Source organism: Manduca sexta, chromosome 21, assembly GCF_014839805.1.
Source record: "Manduca sexta isolate Smith_Timp_Sample1 chromosome 21, JHU_Msex_v1.0, whole genome shotgun sequence".
Classification (NCBI taxonomy): domain Eukaryota; kingdom Metazoa; phylum Arthropoda; class Insecta; order Lepidoptera; family Sphingidae; genus Manduca; species Manduca sexta.
The window spans coordinates 8,129,170-8,156,125 of record NC_051135.1 but is presented as its reverse complement, the minus strand read 5'-3'; the positions used below and the strand labels follow the sequence as shown (position 1 = coordinate 8,156,125).

The following is a 26,956-nucleotide window of genomic DNA, read 5'->3' as shown; positions in this document are numbered from 1 at the left end:
ACGCAAATCTACAGAATTGCTCTCTTCTATCTTCCAGGATTAAAATAATAATAATAAATATCTATAAGTACTTAACTACACACAATGGGCGATAGTAGAAGTCACGACAAGAATCAGAGGACAATATCAAAAGAACAAATGTCTATATAGACAAAAAAAATACCTCAATGGTACAGTGCGTAGACTCTAGACCGCGACGTTTAGAGTTTGATTCCCAATTTCTCATTCATAACATACACCTAAATTGTTTGGGATTCGAATTTCGAGCTTGTGCCCGATTTTTTATTATCAGGAAAAATCTCTTACATCGTGGAATTGATATCAACGCGACGAACTGTGTGAACAATAGTTGCGTTTCTACCCAAACAAAAATAATTTATAGGCATATTATTGACTAGCTTCCGCCCACAGCGTCGCCCGCGTGGATTTCGGACTTCAAAAATGGAGCCGGTCGCGAACGTTCGAGAATGTTCGTTTTACGAAGCTACTCGCTAGGTGATTTGCTAGCCTCTAGGTGCCAAGCAAGCCGCCTGCCTGTGCGTTCGCGACCTTATATATATACAAAAATAATCCTTATAGCATGATTCAGTATTCACGCATGATGGCTTATTATTAGCGTATTTCATGTATAACTTTGGTGTTTCTATATCGATTTCTATGATTCTTTTTATGGAATATTTAATAATGTTAACTTTTTTAATTAGGGATGACTGAGAGTGTTATAAACGTAAGAGTAGACAAATATAATGAGAAAGCTTCGAACTGCTAAGCTATCGGGAGTTACACGTGTTATTGTTAGTCAACCATAAATGATAGACATATGCTGTCGTGGGATATTTTTTACATAATTTTAAGGAGAACATTTCCGTCATACATGATTTCTGTGTCGCTTTAACCATTAAAGTTGCACACGCGACGGAAGCTTAAAAAATGGAGTAACTTCTCCCGTTTTCCCAACATTTCCCTTCACTGCTCTGCTCCTATTAATTGTAGCGTGATGAAAAGTATACTATAACCAGCACAGGAGTATGAAAAATAATTGTACCAAGTTTCGTTAAAATCCGTCGAGTAGTTTTTGTTTCTATAACGGTTATACAGACAGACAGACAGACAGACAGACAAAATTTTTACTAATTGCATTTTTGGCATCAGTATCGATCCCTAATCACTCCCTGATAGTTATTTTGGAAATATATTTCATGTACAGAATTGACCTCTCTACAGATTTATTATAAGTATAGATAGATAGATAATAATTTATAAGCAAAGATCACAAATAAACTTTATCACAACCTAAACTCGTACTTTGAGATTTTTGTATTATAAACCAGCATTACCAACATGGATATTTATCGCCTTAATGTAAGCTTATACTGGACGATTCTGATCAAAATTAGCAGGTAACACGATATTGTTATTTTTCTTGTATGAAAAAATTATTATTTTTGTTTTTCAATTAATTAAGGTATTAGGCAGTATTGTCTACGCTGTGCTGAAAATACCATTAAAGATGTTAACCATGAATAAAATGTTATATACCATGGATATCAATAAAAATATTCTTCTATTGCGATAAAAACGCAATAAGTACTATAAAATAAGCGCCAGACTCAGAGATTGAATTCCTCCAAGGTTAAAGTATTGGGATACGAAAAATATTATATAGCATTAATATGTTCTCTATCCTTCTCGTACTAAGTACAGTTTGCAAAAGACAAACATTAAATGACAACTAAGTTATTTCTCAGAAGCGTAGGTAATATCTAGACTGAATTGTCATTTTATTATCTGTAGAGTTGCCAGACAAAATTATTGAATACAAAGACTGTACAAATTTCTGATTTATATATCCGCATTGTAACATATTAGATTTATTATCTGTATATATTACATGTAATTATGTAAAGGTAAACTAATAAATAATTACATTTACCTAATTCCACTAGTTGTAATTTTTGTAACACTAAGTTTTCTCTGTAGTTTTAAATAAGTGACTGCAGAATAAAAAAAAGTTACTGGCTACTCTGCGTATGAATGAAATGCCAAACGTCAGTGGTGAATAAGGAGACGATTCGATTGCGGTTCAATTAATTTGTAAAAATATCATGTTTAACACCGCGTAATGATGTAAAATTTGTCATGCTAATTGAGTATTAGTGTTATATGTGAAAGCTATACCGCTAAAATGGCTGACAGCAGCGACTCCGAGGAGTTTTACGATGCTGAAGAATTCACACCCGTCAAGGGATCAAAGTGAGTGAAACTGTTTACACAAACATTTAATTGTTGATTTTACGATTATTTCATACTTCTGAACCTAAATCCTGCTCTATGAGAGCTGAAATACGCGAAAATATAAATACAAAATGCCATAAACGTTGTTAATGTGAGCATAAGATATACAGATGTAATAATTTTAAACAGATGTTTCGAATTATGATATATTCGCGTCCTTGATGGCAGCGACAGGTTGTCGTTGACGAAAGACCTCCAGTCATCCATGCACAACCAATTTGAATGTGGAACAATGGGTGATTTGTATGAAAATGTGAATATAATGGTTTGTGTTGCATTACTGTACATATTTGTGATGTTTCCATGATGGAAGTAGTCCCCTAGTTGGGATGATGAGATGAGTTCTCTATAATTGTGGAATGAGTCAAAATATCTTAGGAACTAATCTTGAAGAAGAAAATATAGATTTGTATACATTGATAGTAAAGCATCTTTTTCTTATAAGACATTGATAATTTAGTTTAATGATCTTGTTAATTCCTGAATGACTACATCTATAATGCTTCAAATGTAATAAAGTATTATTATGTGTGCAAAACTTCCTATATTATTAGCCTTAAGTCTTTTACTGTTCAAACTGTTCATTATAAAAGTTATTAAACTTGTTAAACATTTGTCACTCTTTCATTAGACATATACCATGGTATTTCAGTCTGTATTTCGGTTTCGGGGAAGGAAAAAACTGAAATAAAATTCGAATTCACTTCCTATTGTTTGTGTTGTAATTAGTTAGTTACAAATACACTCAAAATTATGCTTTTGTTATAATATGAAGGTCCAGTTCCAGATAAATTATGTTAGAAATATATGGACAGTATATTCTGATTTAGGATTTGAACCTAAAGCTGATAGTTCAGAGCATAAGAATGTATGCAGGATATTTCATATCTATATATTTGTAACAATCATCTTATTTTTTATTAACGTAATGTATGAACATGTATGAATCATGTAATGAGTCACAATGATTATTCCTATTAGAATGTTCTATTTTTACTTATGTTCTGAACATTATCAAATAGGCTAGCATAAATGTTGCAACTGGCAAAAGGTAATCATCTCCCATCAGTTGATACTATCTAGACCTCATTTCACTTACCATAAGGTGCACTGGGGTTCATTTTGGTATGTATTTATAGAAAAAATCCTTAATTCTGACAGCAAGCCAGGTGAAAACATAGCTATGTATTTAACTCATGATAGCCTCCTTGAGCCCCACACATAACACAGTGATAGACAAAAGTATTGTCTGCATTTCATTCAAACATTGTCTTAAGAAGCTATTTAGCATATAAAAGGTGCTCATGAATTTGGAGAAACAATAGATGTCGGACATTTTCAATTACATTTAAATGGTTTATTTCAGGTGAACCTGATAATGTAAATAACACTTAGTGTTATCCTCACTTTAAGATACATAAATCTTGTCATGGTATCAAGATCTATGAACTGAGTTCTGTTCTATGAAAACAAATATTTGCAATTCATTCAAATATTTGTCCAGGAAACAAGTAGAACAACTTACATCATAGTAGTATCTGCAGCACAACACTAATACATAATCTCCATTTGTAGACGCTCCTCCCTCTGTAAAAGCATAAGTGTGACAGAGAGTGGAGATGCCCAAGAGAAGACCCAGGATAAAACACAGACGCTCAAGGCGACAGACCTGTCCCTGCAAGTGTCAGGGATCACTAATGTGCCTGCTGCCGAAGTCACCCCTGAAGATGACAGGACCACTGTTAAAAATGTATGTTCTTGTTTACACAAATAATAGACATATTTTTCTCTGATAGCATTTTGCTTGGTCATGGTAGCTATATAATATTTTTTGATACAGCTACTTGACGAAATAAGTAGGTTGCTTGCTAGATAATGTAGCCTGGTGCTAGAACTCTAAGTACATTTTAAGAGGTACACGTCAAGTAGCTTTGAAAATAAAGTGTATAATATAAAGTTATAATCAGCCTTGGCTCTCAGATTGTTCAATAAAAGGGTATGATTATTTACCTTATACAAATGGTATGAAAAATAATCACTATTGCAATAACATTATGATTTATATTATTTTATTTAAGGTGGTGCAGGGGAGGCGGAGATTCCAAGAGCTGCGCCGATGTATGCAGACTGAGGAAGAGGACGAGGGTCCTGACCCCGCTGACACAATAGACCACCAGCCACTCACACTAGAACATCCATTTAAGTGAGTAAATTACACTCTCTATATGATTGTGGTAGGACATCGATATCCATCTGGATATCAATATTGCAGTAGGATATATGTATCCGTCTGGATAGCATACATGCAGCATACACAAGTTGTAAAACCTGCTCTATGAGCTGCATGTTTTATTTTCCAGGATCAGTTTGTATATATCCAGAGATGTGAATTATTTGAAATATATGTATTTTAAATACAAATACAAAATACCTATTTTTATTTTACATTTGAAATACTTTTTTCGAAAAGTATTTAGTATTTTATTTGAAATACTTTATATAATTATTTTGTATTTGTAAGATACAAAATAGTTTTGTTAAATTTTTAATTCATTTTTCTTATTCATTCAAAATATTCAAAATTAGTTTATTTATGAACGCACTAGTCGTGATCCTTAATGTTATCACCATTGTCACCTAAGATGTTTTTATTACATAGATACGTTGTCCGAGCTATTGAGCTCGGACTATTAGTCAGTATTGACTGGCAAGACGAAAGCTAGGTAATTGCCCAACGTTCACTTGTCAACCTCCAACCACTGTCGCGGCTAGTCGGCTTACCAACTATTTGTATTTTTAACAAGAACAACATTATGCCAACATTGCGCGTCAAACACATTTGAGGTCAATGGCGATGACTACATTAGATCTGGGAACACTACAATATTTAAAAGATGAAAACAATGCTTTAGAATCCTTGGTCAGATGTCCAAATGTAAAAAAAAAACTCTTCCTTAAATATTACCTGCTTACCAAGTTCTGAACCTTTTGAACGACTTGATTATGAGGCCCCATAGATTTAACATGAAAAATAAAATCTTTGAACAAACACAAGTATTAGAAAAACAAGGTATTTTGTTTTGATATTACGTATTTTGCATTTTGTATTTAAATACTTTTATTTAAAACTATTTTGTATTTATATTTTAAATACTAAAGTAACAATGCATTTGTATTATGTATTTAAATACTTTTACTAAACTATTTTTCACATCTCTATATATATCTGGTTTCGTACAGGCCGGCATATTATATTCGACTGGCGATGGTTTATCTCCTATCACTTACCATCATGTGCAATGGAGTATAAGACAGATTTATAAACTAGTGTATTGAATAGAAGAAAAATAGTAGGAAGCTAATTAAATGAATTGACTCATTGATATACACTGGCCAGGAGTTTGTTATCCAATAAGACAGTGTCACTGCTCACTTCCCACTGATCGGTATCAACATCGAGCTGTATTCACAACATTTGATTTGCAGGATATTATCCCAGGACACGATGAGCTTGCAGAGTATGACGTCACTCGGCAGGATTGGTAGGATGCTGAGTGGAGCGTCCGAATCACACCGTAAGCGTACGATACATTTCCAACTTTATTTATTTAATTCATTTTATATTTTCTCTCAGGATTATGGTTACGCTTTTCATTTTTAATATACCTCATTTGTAAATACACGCTTATATTTTCTTCTAGATTATATTGTTTACAATTTTGTACAAATTCTTTTCTTTAATAAATATCTTCATATGAACCTTTACTCGAAAAATTTATATTTATTTCCAGCCAGCATTAGGGATTCCATGCCGTTACCCTCGTCCTCATCTAGGGAGCCATCTACAATATCTGATGACCCTCTGCCCACAGAGAGTAGAAATCAGAATGGTAAGTGTTTTTTTTAATGCTGAATGGCGATGTAACATATTTACGTCAGGCGTCGCTGATGTTAAAATATTGCATTAGGTTACGCAGCTGATGTATGCTTGTATCATCAGCCGTTGTTGCTGATGTTAATTTGTTACATCAGTCAATGTTACTGATGTATAATTGTTACATCAGCTTATAGTTTTGCTGAGTTTTGAGACAGTTTGAAGTTGACGTAGAATTTTTGACACTAACAACACAATAAATTTATTCATGGTGCAGTTAATTTATTAAAATTATACAACAAATTGAAGAGTCTTTTACCGACCACGTCTTGTGGTTAAATCTCGAGTCCTTTTGTGTATCAGAAGCCACAAACTATGGTCTTTAAGTTATAATCCTCCAGGTTTCTGTACAGTCGAATGGCAAGCATTATTAATATGTGAGAAACATTATAAATAAAAATTACAGTCTTAATTCGATAACTCCATCCGTCCACAAATTCAAATTGAGGAAATTACTCTAAAAATACAAAAAAAAGTTATATTTTTTTATGCAGACAGTTTGAATGTAATTTTGTTGTCAACTTTTGAGTCATTTATTAATTATCACTATTTCAAAAAGTATCGTGAGAACATCTGGATATCTGAAATTTTTAACCTAACCTAACTCCACGAAGTGGGCTATGTATAGCTGAGACAAATCAATGGCTGATATTAATATATTCACTAAAATAACAGTAATCTCATCTAACATTCATTGACGCTTGCTTTATTAACAATAGAAGCTTTAATATAACATTATTTAGAGCATTTATACAAGCATGCATTGTTAAGCTTGCTTGCATAATTACACAATATACATGTAATAGCGTATATTGTAGATAATGCTGATGTTCAACTGATGCCGATGTTAATGTCAGATTAAGCCTAGTAATGATTTTTTGTGTACATATTTTGGATATCTTGTGCGTTTCAATAACTACTAATTTGTCTCTACTAATTTTTTTATGTTCAACCTCATTTACAAATTTGTGTTGTCTGGTACGAACGGGACTCGAGATTATAACCATCGTCATTTAACGTGTTTAATGTTAATATTAATTTATGTGACTTTATTAACAAATAAACTTACTCCCGATTCATCACGTTACACGTATATATTGTGCAGATGGCAATTATGGTACAAACAAGTGCGTCATTTGCTGTCAGTGATCACAGCTGTCCATGAATATTCAAGAGTCCAGAGTAATTGTCGTGCCATTGTATTTTTGACCTTAAAGCTTGTTGGAATTATGACGATTTCAACCCGCAAGAAAGGGTACATCACAACTGATACTTCAAGTCATTATTCGGTGGTACTTTGTATATTCATCCAACATCACAACAACAATTTTAAAAATTTTGTCAAACAAAAATTTATATCGTTTTTTTTTCTTTTTACCAACGCTTTATAATTGTAAATGGCACATAACATGGCAGCCCTAACGTGCCATATCGCGTTCTAGTAATGGCAATGGCGGAACCGGACGTCATAGCGAGCACGAAAGCGAACAGTCTGAAGCACAGTCGCGGTCCGTCGGCGGCCATCGTGGCCATGTCTGGCGCGGCGGGGGGTGCGGGCGGTGTGGGGGGGCCGGGGAGTGTGGGGGGCGCGGGGGGTACGGGCCGCCCCGCCAGCCTGCCCGCACACGGACCCGTCGCGCCGCCCAGGAAGAAGAAGCGCAGTGAGTTACTTCTGCTTCTTACGCGAACCCTTCTATTTTGTTATCAATTTGATAGAACGAACTATTTTTAAAAATATTCAATCAAAGCTGTATTACGTTGCGCATTATTTTATACAATGTCTGCTCTGTTATTCTATCAAATGGATTATAAACTAGAAGAAAACAACGCACTTTTCATGCCTGGAATACGTATGCTAACTAGTGGTGCGAAAGCTTGCTAATGTCACCCTGTAGCCGGTTCTCATTAATAATTAATATTTAGCAATGAACTAGTAATGTGGCTAACTCATAATTTAGTATTTTCCTAGTGCCGAAAATTATGGAAGTAAAAGAGAATCCTTTCTTAGCATGTGTATTTCAGGCTTTGTACATATTACAAGATTTCTGCTTAATAAACAATATAACTACATAGCTTTCTACAGACTAAGCTGGCTCGCGCATTGCTAAAGACCTCGAGCATTCTCTTTATTAAACAAGCTTACATTTCACCCTATCATGAGTTTTTGTATGAATGAAGCAATTTAAACAGGCCAGAATAGTTATAGCGACAACCGTCAGAAGTTGTATGTATAGCTAAGGAATAATATTCTGACGATGTCATCAGTCTTTGAAATGTTATCATTTCAGTGATGTATCAGCACTGTACTTCGGTTTAATATTGTTGCAAATTTTACCGCAACTAAAATAGCCGTGAGTCGTACAAATTAAGAACACGAGGAAGAAGTTGGATATGAAGAAAATTGTTGAAGCGTTTTCAATAAGTGCTGTGTTGCTTGTGTGTTGGGGAGGAAGGAATTGGATATAACGAAAATTTTTGAGTCTCTGTTCTTGTTCATTGCTGATGTACAAAATTAACAGCAATAACCATCATCCAATATAACAGATCACCTAATATAATTGTATCGAAATATTTTCTTTCACAACATTCGACATTCTGACGGTGTCATCAGCTGTCAAAAATAGACATAACTTTTTCAGATGCTTAAGTTAATAACTAAATAGCTTTATATCTTAATGCGGGTTAGTGGACGGATGGAATGAGGGTAGAGGTTGCTTGCCATCCATTGCACAGTGAATTTGACACTGAGAATTATAACACGTTTGACTTTATTATTTGACTGTCTCAGCCTCCGGTGCCTGATTTTTATTATTGTTAATGAGGGTGTCATCCACCTACATCCCCTTTAATTCAAATAGCTCCTCCTTGAATAATCCACCTTTGTCAAGTAAGGCAGATATGCATTAAAGTGTGACTGGTGCCTGACTTTTATTATTCAAATACAAATGACTCCTGCACAATCCCAGCATTGTCAATTGAAGGAGATGTACATGAAAGTGAATTGAAATGTCTCTCTCCTTGAATAACACATTTGTCAAGGCAGATGTGCATTAAAGTGAGTATACGTATGGTACAGACAAGCTGCACGGGTCGCAGTCGCTGTCGACGGCGGACGGCGACAACGTGAGCGTGTGCACGACGGACACGGACGAGTATCGGTACGCGCCGCCTGCCACCCGCCGCCCCGACAAGCCGCAACTGGACTCGCTCGTTGTAGAGGTAGCATCATTACACAACATCGGGATACAGTTAAATTAGTTTTAATTCAATTTAACGTACGTGTATAGCTAGTGTTGGCCCGGGAATAGGTCTAATTGTCGGCAAATAATTTGAGCACACTACGACATGGCGATTTTTTCGTGTTTGAGTGGCGCTAAATGTCCTAAGCGGCAGTGTTTGACGGCTCAAGTTGTTTGAGGCTATTGTAATATTGCCTTCAGCGTCGACTTCATGCAAGAGTGAAAAACTAATATCCTATTCTAGTATCCTAACTAATATGAAAGTGAATTTGTTTATGTGTTATGTCTTTACTTCTCTAACCGGTGGTATTGAAATTTTGCATATACGTTGTCATGGGTACAAAAGAACATTTTATGGTACCTTAAATTCCGAAATAAGTAAGTACTGTTCTTGAGAAATAGAAATTGATTTATAAAATTTCCATTAACGTCACCCTTTACCCGCTGTCACGCCTCCCTAGGTTGTTCCCCACTTTGAAAAGCAATGACTTAAATAAATGTAAAAAGTATTTTTTTGTATTTTTTTTTCATAAGTATTTAGACACTCCATACGTATTCGTATACCTGTAATGTAGAATCTAGTATCAGTTTCTATGTTGTGTTGTAGCCGCCGCAGTCGAGTCCCGCGAGCCAGTCGATGGCGCTGCCGAGTCCCGCCAGCACCATCGAGTCCCTCACGCGGGAGCTGCAGGACTCGCTCGAGCTCGACCCCACTAAATACGGTATGGAATTTCGCTATAATTTTCTTGATACGGGTACAGTAAAGCGACTTCACTATAAAACTTTTATTTTTTGTTATGTAAGTGATAAACAGCTGTATTATGTCAATTGTTTAATGAATAAATAAGTTTTAAGTTTAAGTTTAATTGTTGGTATATTTTGAGATTTAAGAACCCTGTGTGTGTGTGTCAGGTGGTCACGAGCCCCGCGCCTCGCTGCGCCAGCCCGACCCCGCGCTCGAACTCTCTCGCGCGTTATCCGGTGAGTACTCACTCTTAGTATCTCATACTTCCACATCCATGTATGTTTCTAGTGTCTTATAACTGAATGTTTTTTGGGACATTGTTTAATTTTAGTTGTTAGTTTGTTGTTAAATTTTAGTAACAAATGAAGGCGTTGAAATCCTTTTGAGAATAGTGATGGACTCTTTGAAAGTAAATGTAACACGCACATTCGCAAGCACGCACGCATGCAAGGACGCACGCACCCTCGCACACGCACGCATGCCCACACGCACACGTACTCTCGCACACGCACGCACACATACGTCGTACTCTCGCACACGCACGCACACACACGTGGTACTCACGCACACGCACGCACGCAAACGTCGTACTCTCGCACACGCACGCACGCACACGTCGTACTCTCGCACACGCACGCACACACACGTCGTACTCTCGCATACACAATTCTAGACGCCGGATTGATACTGAGTAGAAAAACCCTATATCACTTTGTACGACCCAGCGATAAAACCCGAGTCAACACTGTAGTCGTACCGTTAAACAATTACGCCACCTAGTCATCGAGACATGTTGTGTTAAAAGTGGTCGTAATGTTCTACAGGCGAGTACGTGGTGCGGCCCGCGGACGAGGAGCGCGCCCGCGCCGCCGGCGCCAGGACGCACAGCGAGGGACGCACCGCGCCCACCGCCGGACACTCCAGCCTCGGCTCTGCCACCAGGTAATGTTCTACAGGCGAGTACGTGGTGCGGCCCGCGGACGAGGAGCGCGCCCGCGCCGCCGGCGCCAGGACGCACAGCGAGGGACGCACCGCGCCCACCGCCGGACACTCCAGCCTCGGCTCTGCCACCAGGTAATGTTCTACAGGCGAGTACGTGGTGCGGCCCGCGGACGAGAACACGCCGCCGGCGCCAGGACGCACAGCGAGGGACGCACCGCGCCCACCGCCGGACACTCCAGCCTCGGCTCTGCCACCAGGTAATGTTCTACAGGCGAGTACGTGGTGCGGCCCGCGGACGAGGAGCGCGCCCGCGCCGCCGGCGCCAGGACGCACAGCGAGGGACGCACCGCGCCCACCGCCGGACACTCCAGCCTCGGCTCTGCCACCAGGTAATGTTCTACAGGCGAGTACGTGGTGCGGCCCGCGGACGAGGAGCGCGCCCGCGCCGCCGGCGCCAGGACGCACAGCGAGGGACGCACCGCGCCCACCGCCGGACACTCCAGCCTCGGCTCTGCCACCAGGTAATGTTCTACAGGCGAGTACGTGGTGCGGCCCGCGGACGAGGAGCGCGCCCGCGCCGCCGGCGCCAGGACGCACAGCGAGGGACGCACCGCGCCCACCGCCGGACACTCCAGCCTCGGCTCTGCCACCAGGTAATGTTCTACAGGCGAGTACGTGGTGCGGCCCGCGGACGAGGAGCGCGCCCGCTGCGCCGGCGCCAGGACGCACAGCGAGGGACGCACCGCGCCCACCGCCGGACACTCCAGCCTCGGCTCTGCCACCAGGTAATGTTCTACAGGCGAGTACGTGGTGCGGCCCGCGGACGAGGAGCGCGCCCGCGCCGCCGGCGCCAGGACGCACAGCGAGGGACGCACCGCGCCCACCGCCGGACACTCCAGCCTCGGCTCTGCCACCAGGTAATGTTCTACAGGCGAGTACGTGGTGCGGCCCGCGGACGAGAGCGCGCCCGCGCCGCCGGCGCCAGGACGCACAGCGAGGGACGCACCGCGCCCACCGCCGGACACTCCAGCCTCGGCTCTGCCACCAGGTAATGTTCTACAGGCGAGTACGTGGTGCGGCCCGCGGACGAGGAGCGCGCCCGCGCCGCCGGCGCCAGGACGCACAGCGAGGGACGCACCGCGCCCACCGCCGGACACTCCAGCCTCGGCTCTGCCACCAGGTAATGTTCTACAGGCGAGTACGTGGTGCGGCCCGCGGACGAGGAGCGCGCCCGCGCCGCCGGCGCCAGGACGCACAGCGAGGGACGCACCGCGCCCACCGCCGGACACTCCAGCCTCGGCTCTGCCACCAGGTAATGTTCTACAGGCGAGTACGTGGTGCGGCCCGCGGACGAGGAGCGCGCCCGCGCCGCCGGCGCCAGGACGCACAGCGAGGGACGCACCGCGCCCACCGCCGGACACTCCAGCCTCGGCTCTGCCACCAGGTAATGTTCTACAGGCGAGTACGTGGTGCGTGACTCTGAGAAAGAGCGCGCCCGCGCCGCCGGCGCCAGGACGCACAGCGAGGGACGCACCGCGCCCACCGCCGGACACTCCAGCCTCGGCTCTGCCACCAGGTAATGTTCTACAGGCGAGTACGTGGTGCGGCCCGCGGACGAGAGCGCGCCCGCCGCCGGCGCCAGGACGCACAGCGAGGGACGCACCGCGCCCACCGCCGGACACTCCAGCCTCGGCTCTGCCACCAGGTAATGTTCTACAGGCGAGTACGTGGTGCGGCCCGCGGACGAGGCGCGCCCGCGCCGCCGGCGCCAGGACGCACAGCGAGGGACGCACCGCGCCCACCGCCGGACACTCCAGCCTCGGCTCTGCCACCAGGTAATGTTCTACAGGCGAGTACGTGGTGCGGCCCGCGGACGAGAGCGCGCCCGCGCCGCCGGCGCCAGGACGCACAGCGAGGGACGCACCGCGCCCACCGCCGGACACTCCAGCCTCGGCTCTGCCACCAGGTAATGTTCTACAGGCGAGTACGTGGTGCGGCCCGCGGACGAGGAGCGCGCCCGCGCCGCCGGCGCCAGGACGCACAGCGAGGGACGCACCGCGCCCACCGCCGGACACTCCAGCCTCGGCTCTGCCACCAGGTAATGTTCTACAGGCGAGTACGTGGTGCGGCCCGCGGACGAGGAGGCGCCCTTGCGCCGCCGGCGCCAGGACGCACAGCGAGGGACGCACCGCGCCCACCGCCGGACACTCCAGCCTCGGCTCTGCCACCAGGTAATGTTCTACAGGCGAGTACGTGGTGCGGCCCGCGGACGAGGAGCGCGCCCGCGCCGCCGGCGCCAGGACGCACAGCGAGGGACGCACCGCGCCCACCGCCGGACACTCCAGCCTCGGCTCTGCCACCAGGTAATGTTCTACAGGCGAGTACGTGGTGCGGCCCGCGGACGAGGAGCGCGCCCGCGCCGCCGGCGCCAGGACGCACAGCGAGGGACGCACCGCGCCCACCGCCGGACACTCCAGCCTCGGCTCTGCCACCAGGTAATGTTCTACAGGCGAGTACGTGGTGCGGCCCGCGGACGAGGAGCGCGCCCGCGCCGCCGGCGCCAGGACGCACAGCGAGGGACGCACCGCGCCCACCGCCGGACACTCCAGCCTCGGCTCTGCCACCAGGTAATGTTCTACAGGCGAGTACGTGGTGCGGCCCGCGGACGAGGAGCGCGCCCGCGCCGCCGGCGCCAGGACGCACAGCGAGGGACGCACCGCGCCCACCGCCGGACACTCCAGCCTCGGCTCTGCCACCAGGTAATGTTCTACAGGCGAGTACGTGGTGCGGCCCGCGGACGAGGAGCGCGCCCGCGCCGCCGGCGCCAGGACGCACAGCGAGGGACGCACCGCGCCCACCGCCGGACACTCCAGCCTCGGCTCTGCCACCAGGTAATGTTCTACAGGCGAGTACGTGGTGCGGCCCGCGGACGAGGAGCGCGCCCGCGCCGCCGGCGCCAGGACGCACAGCGAGGGACGCACCGCGCCCACCGCCGGACACTCCAGCCTCGGCTCTGCCACCAGGTAATGTTCTACAGGCGAGTACGTGGTGCGGCCCGCGGACGAGGAGCGCGCCCGCGCCGCCGGCGCCAGGACGCACAGCGAGGGACGCACCGCGCCCACCGCCGGACACTCCAGCCTCGGCTCTGCCACCAGGTAATGTTCTACAGGCGAGTACGTGGTGCGGCCCGCGGACGAGGAGCGCGCCCGCGCCGCCGGCGCCAGGACGCACAGCGAGGGACGCACCGCGCCCACCGCCGGACACTCCAGCCTCGGCTCTGCCACCAGGTAATGTTCTACAGGCGAGTACGTGGTGCGGCCCGCGGACGAGGAGCGCGCCCGCGCCGCCGGCGCCAGGACGCACAGCGAGGGACGCACCGCGCCCACCGCCGGACACTCCAGCCTCGGCTCTGCCACCAGGTAATGTTCTACAGGCGAGTACGTGGTGCGGCCCGCGGACGAGGACGCGGTTACGATTGTAAATATATTATATTGCAGATCCAGGAAAAGTTCTGGACTTACTGAGTTCAACAATGGATTTCATGTGGCTGATGATAGTGATGATGCTGTTTGCAGACGCAGCAGCTCGTCGCCGCTGGGCGCGTGCCGGCGGCGGTCGGCGGGCGACGAGCACGCGCTGCTGCCGGCGCTGCGCACGCGCACCACCTCGGGCCACCAGCTCAGCGACATCGAGATCCTCGAGCAGGTCACCGTGCTCAACCTCGACACCGGTACTGACACACTCACGCGTGCGTCTACACTGTTCTGTCTCGCTACTTATCACTATAGCTTTCTATCTTACTGTAGCTTAGTTAAAATAATACAATGTGTTCCAAAAAGAAGGTTACATAAAAAACCGAAATAATTTATGCGTTATAAATAAGTTGTATAAGGTGACGAAACCCAAGGCGTTCTGCGACTCGCTTGGTTCTATGCTGACAGCGACTCCGCGCAAAGTAGCCATTTTAAACAGTGAAAAAGCTCGGGGTTTATTTTTAGCTCTCATTCCATGATTTAAAACATCTACCATGTCTTCCTTTTGTGGGGGTTTCCTTTTAGTCTGCACGCCGTCACCCGCGATGCACCCTCTGAACTTAGCCCATGGTTACAAAAACTACAATTAATTGTTTTGATTTTAGTTTTATTTAACGACCCTGGCTATATTCTATCACTGTTTATGCAACTGATTACCACCTTCAATGGATACTAAGATAAAACACGATATAAATACAAACCACAAATTTCAAAACATGTAATTAATATAAACCAAAAATTTCCAAACATGTAATTAATACAAACCAAAAATTTCAAAACGTGTAATTAATACAAACCAAAAAATTCAGTTCTATAAACAGTTTACTAATAAAAGATGTTTTTTTTTTATTTCTACTTGTACTTGTACATACTCGTAATAAAACTTATATTTGGCGTTTAAAAGCTTCTTTTTAGAACACAGTATATTTTGGAAGGGTATTTAAATATTAGGTTTAAAATCTATGTAATTATTATTTATATGTATTAGAACAAACTGTTGCTAAGTAGAATTGCTTTTTGTCTGTTGTTTGTTTCTTTTTTGTTATTGGAATATCGACCTTATCCAGGCCATTTTTTTATCAGAAAAAAATCCGCAGATACCTTTCATTGAAATAAAACTTATATTAATTCGCATTGCTGATCACCGGGCAATCAATTATTTTGTACAGTAATCTCACCATTTTGATCCAAAGATTGCCGGTTTTTTGGCTTAGGGTCCAAAACATCCACTAACCATCCACCCATCATATCACGTAGTACTTCAATGACGGTTGAATAGGTTCTTTATTGGCAGGCGAACGCGTCCCATTGAGCGTCGCGGAACACAAGCTGCCGCAGTGCATCAACCCGCTCAGCTTGCACATCATGCGGCTAACTTCAGAGTACATCGGCCGGTCCAACGACGACGATAACACCAGGTGAGCATAGAGGCCAAAAATGCCCGCAAACACAAGTGACCCCGGACAAAAGTGACCCCGGACAAAAGTGACCCGGACAAAAGTGACCCCGGACAAAAGTGACCGTGAACTAAAGTGACCCTGGACAAAAGTAACCGTTGACAAAATTACCGCGCACAAAATTGACCGCGGACATTTTGGCTAGCGGTGTAAGCGTATCCGTTCTAAAATTAGGGACAAAATTAAATCATATATTCGTATTTATCTCTGCTAAAATTGTATCAAAAAACAAATACAACATTTTCGCTTATAATCCCGAAGCTTTTCTGATGTTTTTGTCATGATTTTACTGTGAATATTGTGTGTGTATTTTTGACTGAGATTGTGATGCCTGGTAGTAGTAGTAGAGGCCTAGGTCATGTAAAATTTAATAATTATTTATGAATATTTATTTTGTTTGAAACTTACACTTTTTTATTTTACATATTTGGTTAGAATATTTTTGATAAAGCGTTGTTTTTAAGAAGACTAGTGTATGATTTCATTTATTTACGCAATATCCAAAATGACCCTGTCTAATGATTGGCAGATAAAAAAACAATTTACTTGTTTCAATACTAGGAATCCTTAGGGGACCATCGGGGTTAATAAATCATTATAGAAACCTAAACCTAAATTAGGTGGCACGCAAAAGGCCTGCCCCCTATTAAATGGAATCTATCATAGCGGCCGATATGGGTGTATTACACATCTGCCTTCCTCTGAAAAGGGAAAGTGGTGATAGTATGTGTGTATATAATACATAGGAGGATGAATGGTTGCAGGGCCGACGCCCGACGCAAGATGTCGTGGCGGCGGCGGCTGTCCGTCACACTATACGAGTCCAGAATGGGCATATTGAGGAGGTCACCGCCCGCCACCCTGAGGCACACCGCCTCAAACCTCACTGTCACATCTAGGTTCTCAGTTTTTATTGTTTTTGAACACGTGGCGCCTCTGTCGACGAAATGCGGTACTAACCAGTGATCATACTAACAAAATATATTCACTGCATATTTTTTACACTAGTTTAATATGACATGAATATCTAGTAGTATGAAGTTTTTTTGGTCCTTCAACGCTTTAATTGAGTTTCACTAATGAACCTTATTAATGTATAGTTATTCTGAGTACTTTTAGTCCTAGATAGTTTAACCCAAAGTAAAATAGTGAAACATAAGGGATTTAATTTATAGAAATATTGATAAAGCAGAAAGTTCTATCACTGTCCAATGTTCATCATCTTATACGGAATAAATAAGTCAATTAATGTGTATTTATAAAAATAGAAAAATGTTTATTTATAAAATATTTATTCATTAAAAAATAACAAAACAATGCTAAGAACGCCTGTCGAAAAATTGACACTGAGCTCCGTTAAAAAAACTCAACTCCATTAATGATAAAATTGTAAAAAATACATAAATTATGTATGCATGTATCCGCATAATATGACGTTATCTTGTACAATTCTAGTGTTTCTTATATCTTGGCTCTTCTCATCTAGGTTTTGATAATGTAGAGACAAGCCTGAACATAGCAACAGGTTAATCACATCACATTCATTAATTAGAAATGTTTTAATCTAATTATGTTTGTATTTGCCAGCAATAATCTCACTTTAGTTCCTCATTTTATCGATAGAGGCACGCGTGTAATTCGCAAGGGACAATTGGACTTATCGTTGGCTTCTATGTATCCTCAGCTTGTTTGTGATCTACAATACGCGAAATAACTTGACTGGTGTGAAGTTAGCCAAATACTCTTGACATTCCTAAGACAATAACTACTGACACCTGACTAACTTCAGACCAGTACAGTCATATTACGCGTATTGTAAGTCTGGTTAGTAGTTTTTGTTTCCTATCATGAGTTATATATAGTATTGTTTGTTGTACCTTCGTTTGTCTCGGGATGACGAGTGTAGTGCCGTGCTTTTTTCATTCAAAATTTTGTTTAGTTACTAGACTTGCTATAATATAATAATTAGACTAGGGACTGGTTCATTCAGTTGTGCAAAAAAAAAATCAATATTTTTAAAATCAGGGGGAGGTTGTGTTGTCCATTATGTATGAAGGTGTTGGTAAATTGTAAGGTTTCAAAACGTAAAAAAAAAATGCGTATTGGCTTATTTTGGATTGTATGTATTTTCGATAAAATCGATACGTCTTTTTGACAAAAAATATTTAATAATAAAAGTAAATTGATATTTGTCAGTTCCTGTCTTTTTGGCATTAGTTCTATCGCGTTCATTGGAAGCACAAATAAGATCAAATATAGTTTTTTTATAGCTTGGCTTTTCATCCCTCAATCAAATGTTCTAAGGATCCTTAAATAATATTTAAAAATCATTTTTGGATTAAATGCCATTCTCTCCTTGACTTCAAACCAATATTCCATATTTAAACCTCGATTCCTCGTTCTCTGGTCACGCAAATGGTAAAAGGCAATTTCATAGTACGCTTCGTTTTGTATTGAAGATGTGTAATGTCGTCTATGAAGTGATTCATTTCATGTTACCATTGCTAGACTTCATTTTGTGAACGTCTTGGGTCTTTTAAAGGCTTGGTATTTCAACATAGTATAAACGTTTACATTTGTATCGAAATAATTCGTTTTATTTTATTTTGGCAACAGTCATACAAGTTTATCTATTACAATTATAGGTACGTTACTTATTCTATTATTATTACTTCTTCTAATAGTATTCTTAAATCATTATTTTGGAACCGCAATTTGGCTTCAAAAAGGCTCTTTTCTTTCATCTGAAATTACTTAAAAAAAAAACATTTTATTTTATAATCCATCTATAAAAAATCTAAATTCAATCTATCACTGAACTATAATTCTTTTGAATCGGGCTCAAAGGACCAAAAACATAAATTTTATTATGTTTGCAGAGAGACGGACGAAGAGAGCGAGAGTGTGTGTGCAGGCGGCACCGAGGACGAAGCTAAAGAGGCGAAGAGAGAATCCGCCGACAGGCAGACCACCGGCATCAAGAGGAAAACTGAGAAGTGAGTACTGGCATTTTTTTATAAAAAAAAGAAAGTAGAAAAAAAATAAACTGAAAATTACAATGCTCATGTTTCCTCTAAAAAAAGGAAAAAAAAGTTTTTTTTTTTGTCAAATATTAGGAATGTAAAAAATAAATGTAGTAGCGGGTCTAAGGGACCCCTAAAAATCCAGATATATAAAGTGATTTTCCAAGCCTAGGAAATCTTCACTCCATCATCATAAATTCATTAGTTTCGTTTTTTGTTTCTAGTTATACAATATTTTGCATTTTAGTAATGAAATTTTATGTTCATTTATACTACCATAGGTTAGCCATCAATTTAACAAAGAGTCATTCGCACGACAACATAAACAAGAGAGTGAGGGAAGATATGAACATGAGGTGAACCAATACTAACTGGTTTTTGGCTTTATAACCATACGTTTTTGAGATTTTTGTGACGTTATATCTTAAAAATGTTTTTTTTTATTTATCATAATGATGACTGCTAATCGATTTTTATTGTGAGATTATTAATCTTTTTTTTTTTTGGTTAACTTACTAGCGTTGCAAAAATTATCCTCGCATTAGTGTATCCGACAGTGTGTGTAAAAACGGGAAATTCTACATATTCTGCTGTATTTGTGCCCAACTGATTTGAATTTTATATTAAACAATGATTTATAAACCATTGTGAAGTAACAGCTTGCTCTTCGTTTCCTATGAGTGACATTTCCGATGCCCTAAACGTCTCTATTTCTTCCTTAACCCTATAGATTGAAGGTCAATTCCTAACAGAATAAACTGTCAAAAACTACTAGACCGATTTAAAAAATATTTTATATGGGACCAATCTGGAAGTATCAATTAAAAAGATAATTTTCTAAAACAATTAATAAATTACTGATTTTTGAGGTGAACATACAATAAAAAAGATAAAAAATATACACATGTCTAATTGAGAACCTCCTCCTTTATCATGCTATAACTAAAAGCATTATTACATACAAATTGATATACTCACACTTACACATTTTCAGACTGAAACGTTTCCTAGGCAGCACGGTGAAGAAGACAGTGGACGCCGCGAAGAGTCTCGCGCAGGAGGTCTCCCACGCGAGGCACAAGGAGGACGTGGCCGACATCGCGGACGACGTCAGGGGCGAACACAATATCAAACTCAAGGCCTCCAACTCGCATAAAGGACCTTACGACTTTGATGGCTGCGTGAGACATGTTCAGGTGGGTGGTTATCGTAGCCCTAGTGTGCTTGATCTGAAGTAGGGAATGGAATCTCGCGAGATTTTAGACCTAACCGAGATCTCATTTCAACGAGATTGCATTCCCTAATCCGAAGCCTCAGAGTAATTTTTGTGTTGATGAAGACACACATCAGGTGTTTGGACGATTAAAATCAGTCATACCCCGCATGAGGATCATGAGATCAAGTGAATTTTCTTCGTAAAAAAATTGGTGATCGATGTCAGCGGAATTTAGTATATGATCACAATAGGTGTCTTTGGTTCCATTGTATAAATCGACCAAACAGAATGAGGTTTATTTGGAATTTTTACAGGTGACTTATTGTGATTGGTTTATTTTCCCCGTTGATCTGAATTCTGGTTGAGATGAGTAAATAAAATCAGATTTAAATGCCTTTGACATGGATCTGGGTCTTAACACGGATCTAGGTCTTAATACAGTTAAACAGGAGACTACGAAATTCAGCAAAACTTATCAAAATAGGCTGTTAACACACTGTAATGTACTGGCTACAAAACTAGAAGGTGAAAAGAGTAAGGCATGCCAGGCTAAAAAGGCACAGTGTTTACTCACTAACAAAAAGATTTATTTAAATTGGACAGCATATAATAGAATGAGTTCTCACTGGAGACTTCTTTTAAAGACTCAATACACACAACAATATAATATTACGGTTAACAGCGTGGCTCATTGTGTTAAACACAGATCGCCACAGTGCAGAATGAGAAAAAAAAAAATAAAACCCGTTGAAGTAATATGTAACAATTAAGCTAATCTAATTGATTTTACGATCGATCCGTGGATTAGGATTAAGATCGTTTTCAACTCAGTTTATCATTGGTAGTGTATTGTAGTGACCGTGTGTGTGTGTGTGCAGGAGATGGGCAGCGGCCACTGCGGCGCGGTGTGGTGCTGCAAGTTCAGCGGCTGCGGGCGCCTGCTCGCCACGGCCGGCCAGGACCGTCTGCTGCGCGTGTGGGTCGCGCGGGACGCTTACCATCTCTTCCAGGTCAACACATCCACAGGGAGACACATCACAGTCACTCAAGCAGATAAATTGGATTAAACTCTTCATACTTGATGAATAGTTTATCCTCCGGACCGATCATATTATCTTAGATTTTTTATAACCAATAGGTTTAATACGTTTATTTTTAAACCAAATCATAATCTGACATAATTGTAAAACGTACGTCAAAACCCGCCCGCCAGTTTAATCATTACACAAACACATGAAAAGACCACAGAAATTTACTGTGACATACAAATTGAATGAACAAGAAAAAATATATTTTCTTCAACAGGACATGAGAACAAAATACAACGCCGAACAGAAATCATCGCCGACACCTTCACAAGAATCGCTGGCGTCACTCAGCGCCCCACCCCCGGCACCAGAGGACCAACCTCCCCTGGGACCCTCCGCTCCCTTCTGTCCAAAGCCGTTCTGCGTCTACTCGGGACACACTTCAGACCTCCTAGACGTTTCGTGGTCCAAGAACTACTTCATTCTGTCAAGTTCGATGGACAAGACTGTGAGGTTGTGGCACATATCTAGAGGAGAATGTCTCTGCTGCTTCCAGCATATAGATTTTGTGACTGCGATAGTGTTCCATCCGAGGGATGATAGGTATTTCCTGTCTGGAAGTCTGGATGGCAAGCTGAGGCTCTGGAATATACCTGATAAGAAGGTTAGTTTGTTAGTTATTTATAATATGTATAGTGGGAGAAGCGGGATGATTTTTGAACATAATTAAATTAAGCTACAAATAAGGTTTATGCGCTTTTCAAATTAAAACAGTCTAAGGTGTCGCATGTTAAGATTTATCATATCAAGTTATTATTAATAATTATTATTATGACTTAGCAAATATTTCATATACAATTAATAAGGTACACTAAAACGTGGATATAAAAATATTTTAGGTGGCAGTGTGGAACGAAGTGGACGGCAAAACGAAACTGATAACAGCGGCGAACTTCTGTCAGAACGGAAAATTCGCTGTGGTGGGGACGTACGACGGCCGCTGCATCTTCTACACCACCGACCAGCTCAAATACCACACGCAGATCGACGTGAGATCCACTCGCGGCAAGAACTCCACCGGCAGGAAGATCAGCGGCATCGAACCCATGCCCAATGATGATAAGATACTAGTCACATCAAACGACAGCCGCATACGACTCTACGACTTACGAGACTTAAACTTATCGTGCAAATACAAAGGATATGTTAACGTCTCAAGTCAGATAAAGGCGTCGTTTTCCCACGACGGGAAGTACATAGTCAGCGGATCAGAAAACCAATGCATATATATATGGAAGACATATCACGATTATTCAAAGTTCACGTCGGTTAGGAGGGATAGGAACGACTTTTGGGAGGGTATTAAGGCTCACAATGCTGTGGTGACTTGTGCAGTGTTCGCGCCCAATCCGGATCATATGATTAAGATGATTAGCGAGAGGGAAGAAGAGGCTAAAGCGGCGAATAAGGAGGCTGATAAGGAGGACGAGATGGTGAGTTCAAAATGTATAATTCATAGCATCCGGTTCGAAGGACCAAAAATAATAGTCTAAAGGTATTAAAGCTGTGTTGTGTGTCGCAGAAGGGTGCGGAGGGCGGCATGGTGTCGTCGTCGCAGACGGGCCACGTGCTCGTCAGCGCCGACTTCAACGGCTGCATCAAGGTGTTCGTGCACAAGGCCAAGCCCAAGCACAGCTCGCTGCCCGCCTCCGCGCTCGCGTGCGTATACACACACATCACACTACACACTGTACACATCACACTATACACTATACACATCACACTATATACTATACTCATCACACTACACACATCACACTACACAGTACACACATCACACTATACAAATATTTACTTATCAATGCGAAACTATTTGTCTATCTGTTACGCTTTCACGCCACAACCACTTAACCGATTTTTATGAAATTTGGTATGAAGATAGTTTAAAACCCTTAGAAGGACATAGGCTAATTATTATTCCGGGAAAATATAATATTGCTTTGTTATTTCAGGAATGGCAAATCCAGCAGTCGTACTGGTTGAACATCAAATTCGTAGGATTGGAATCAGTGAGGTAACAAGAGGCTGCGACTCGAGATTATACGAGATAATATGTTAGCAATAACGATGTTCGATGTAGGGTTATGTTACACAGATATCACAATTTTATTTATTAATAGTAGAAATAGTAGATATATTCCATAATCGTGAAAATTATATTAAATACCTCAATGTTACGTACGTTATATTTGCTGTTTTGCTTAACTTTTAACTAAGTATATTATTTTTAAACATATGTCGATATCTTATTGCACTTAAATTTAATTTGTTCAGAAATGTAATCTTCAGTGTACTAATCCAAGATTATTTAAACCTGTTGCTATATCAATGGATGCTGTTTTTAGAAAATGCACAGAATATTAATGCAAAGCAAAAAATTCTGAGAACAAACGTCCGGAAACATCCAAAAAATAAAAAATAAATATTCTGTTCTATAATCGAGAAAAAAAGTTTATTTAACAGTCAATGACTACTGACTAAACTGACTTCTGTCAGAGATAAGAGAATGTTATTACAGTACACGGCAGTAAATATTACACATCAAGCTATAGAAAGAGAATCCTCAAATCATCCACGTAATACCAAATATGTGTGTGACAGAGACGACGTTACATGAAGCCGAAGTTAACCGATTATCTCTTTCTAAATCAAATATGTGATGTTACAGATAGAGGCACGAATCATGAGCACACTCGTGAATGTTCGGTTTTATATTTCGCGTGATTGGTTCCTCAGTCGATGCTCGTTGTCTATTGACTTACACGTGCCATGCGGCTATTATAATAGGGTATTTGACTGTGGTTGATTTTGTGTATTTTTGATATGTAACAGCAATTAGTACAAAAAAGAAAGTCATATGTGAAAACAGCTTTAAAATTCGATAAGAAATGAGGCAGTCATTAAATTTCAAATATTACTACGTGCAGGGATGATATCGCTCCCTCTCTTTCTTTCGCACGCATCGCAATGCCCGTTGACGTCACATGCAAGCATTTCGTCTCTTTGCTGTTTCTTTGCTGTGTTTTGCTGCTGACACTACTACCCAATTTCATTGGCTTATAACTTGTAGATTATTCATCAGATTTCAAAGATTTCTTCTGTTTTAGAATTTATACGACGTATATATTTTTAAATAGTTAATCAAAAAATAAAGTAAAATACCCTAATTGGCCAATTTATACCTACATCCGTTCGCCCCCACCACTGTTTATCCGTGCTCATGACTTGTGCCGTTTATAGTCCCTCCTCTTTATTTTTCAGTCATGGTGAGAGTATATTATTATCTGAATAGAAATCATGTTTAAACAAATTTACATGTGGGAAACTAGAAATCTCGTTATTATATTTAGAGCTTTGTTTAAATGTCAATAGAATTGAAATTTGTTGGTACATTTTTATAGAATTTGTCCGAAATGTGAACTGTTAAAAGGTTGTATATTACATCAAATCAGCTTTAATTATTTTTTATTTGATTAAATCATAAATTGAACAATTATTTTGAAAATTAACCAAAACTAATATAATTCATGAAAATAACATCATTTTTTTACATTTAAGACAAACACTATTGAAATGATTAGTGATACGCAATACCGAATTTTTCTTTTTATTTTTTGTATATTAATGTATTTTAGGGTTAAGTTATATTTTTCAAAAAAGGTGATATTTCAAGGGCCAATTTTTAAGGGTTATTTTTAGTGTTTTCTCTGAGTCATTAGATTTATGAAATTTTCTTCTTTCGGTAATAATACGTGTGCAAATTATTTTTCTTTATCCTGAACAGTAAAGAGTTGAAACTTCTAACTTTCGCCGATTAATCTTAAACTCTATTTGAAATGCTTTGTCTTTACGTTGGATATTTGATGAATTTAAATTGTTTACCCACTAACTTGGCTCAGAAAAAAAAACTTTAACCAAGTTTTATATAATTTAAAATAATTAAGCTATTTTTGGTTCCATATCCCGCTAAGTTCAGATTTATCCTCAAATTTAATTTCTGGTCTTATACTTACATTACTTGGTGCAAATTTCGTCTTGAATATTAAAATGTCTTCCAATATTCTTAGTTTTACTAAAGGAATCCCTTAAAATTGGCCCTCTGTCTATGTATAAATATTTTTACTATTTTATAAATTGTTCATGTATTTTAATTATTCAATCACTGTACAGAATATATTACGTTTGGTCTCTTATGTTTAGCAAAGAAACTATGACACCTAGGCAGCTATCTATAAACTATATAATTATAGTGTGCGCTATGTTTAGAGAAATCCACGTGTCGACAATTGTCTGTAGTCAAACTAATATTGGCTATTTTCATATCTATATCCGAAGCATCCTCATAGCAATTCATTCTGTTTCCAATAAAATTTGCGAATTTGAAAAATAAGTAATCAAAACGTGAGCGCAAAAAATATCGATTTTATTTGATATTATGAATTTGAATTTGTCGATATCGTATATCGATATATTTATAATCGATAGATATTGAAGTTTCAGATCAGCTTGTTGTAAATTTATATATTGCACCACACCCTGTATATTTCAAACACTACGCGCACTAGTGTTATTTTTGTGAGATTTATTTGTACAGAAAGATGAAAATTATATTTTATTTATAGTCTTTTATAAGTCGTGCAATTTTTTTTACATTTGGCAATAAAAAATATCGTAATGGTTTTTAAATTGTTGGGACCGACATCAAAATTATTATTTATATGAAATTACAATATGATTGAGTTTTTACATTTACGTTGCGTTTGAAGGCAACAAAATCGCGTTCTGCTGTATCCAGTGATGAACAACTAAGATTTTTTTTACCCAAAAATATTAAGGAATGTATAATGTATTTAAATGTCGCCTAGTCTTAAAAACAATATTCAGCCCCAACAAAAATATATCGGAATAATTAATATGTATATTTCAGTCATACAAGAGTTTATTTTTTAATATAGTCTTGCCCATTTGTAATGTAAGTTAGTGTTAGTTGTATAGATATTATGATGCCATTGTAATAATGTATGTATGACTCGCATTTACGTGTATCAATAAAACGTATAGTTGTATGGAGTTTTCGTTATTTCTGTGATTTGTTTGAATCCCTATCCGCTCTAGATAAGAAATCGTCTTAGTTCCTGAATAAGCAAATTTTTCTTTCACGATTTAAAAAAACACTTATTCGCAGTTAGGCTAGCCTTAAGTGCATCCTGGAACTATGGTGCCAATCGAGCAAGCGAACTGGGAAACCATTTCAACCAGAAATTGTGCAAACCATCCGGACCAGGAGCCTTCCAATTTTGTGTTGGAAGTATCGCCGCCAGAACAACTAATGGACTTATTGAAATGGTTTCCATAGTTGGTATTACCAAGCTCATTCTACAATACCAAACCAGGGTACTTCAGTGTGGGAAACAGCCAAGACCAGATACAATCCAATAATTGTGCATATAACGAGCACGTTATTTATTTATAAATAAATAAATA

The 26,956-nt window shown here is 40.9% G+C and overlaps 1 protein-coding gene across 10 annotated transcripts; it reads left to right on the top strand.

Annotated features, from left to right (window-relative positions):
• The first annotated feature begins 1,498 nt into the window (after nucleotides 1-1,498).
• LOC115454067 (WD repeat-containing protein 44) lies at nucleotides 1,499-26,543 on the top strand. 10 transcript variants are annotated; one of them, XM_037440960.1, is made up of 20 exons: nucleotides 1,499-2,253; nucleotides 3,871-4,045; nucleotides 4,374-4,498; nucleotides 5,782-5,870; nucleotides 6,087-6,185; nucleotides 7,672-7,890; nucleotides 9,306-9,448; nucleotides 10,076-10,190; nucleotides 10,381-10,449; nucleotides 11,038-11,155; nucleotides 14,731-14,903; nucleotides 15,983-16,106; nucleotides 16,910-17,044; nucleotides 19,025-19,141; nucleotides 20,163-20,364; nucleotides 21,263-21,394; nucleotides 21,690-22,076; nucleotides 22,312-22,905; nucleotides 22,995-23,131; nucleotides 23,425-26,543. In XM_037440960.1, exons 1-20 carry the CDS (start codon nucleotides 2,186-2,188, stop codon nucleotides 23,453-23,455), a joined length of 3,252 nt encoding a protein of 1,083 aa, XP_037296857.1. In that variant the 5' UTR covers nucleotides 1,499-2,185; the 3' UTR covers nucleotides 23,456-26,543. The 10 variants fall into 10 exon arrangements, with proteins under 10 accessions (XP_037296857.1, XP_037296856.1, XP_037296855.1 ...); XM_037440959.1 differs by having other exon boundaries at nucleotides 5,782-5,876; nucleotides 14,731-14,885; nucleotides 15,968-16,106; XM_037440958.1 differs by having other exon boundaries at nucleotides 5,782-5,876.
• Nucleotides 26,544-26,956: the final 413 nt, after the last annotated feature.

What these genes read in the sequence shown, in the direction of transcription:
- LOC115454067 (XM_037440958.1), top strand. Translation starts at nt 2,186, where the DNA reads ATGGCTGACAGCAGCGACTCCGAGGAGTTTTACGATGCTGAAGAATTC. An exon ending in GGAATATACCTGATAAGAAG is followed by an intron (nt 22,077 to 22,311) that starts GTTAGTTTGTTA and finishes AAAATATTTTAG; the next exon opens with GTGGCAGTGTGGAACGAAGT. An exon ending in CTGCCCGCCTCCGCGCTCGC is followed by an intron (nt 23,132 to 23,424) that starts GTGCGTATACAC and finishes TTGTTATTTCAG; the next exon opens with GAATGGCAAATCCAGCAGTC.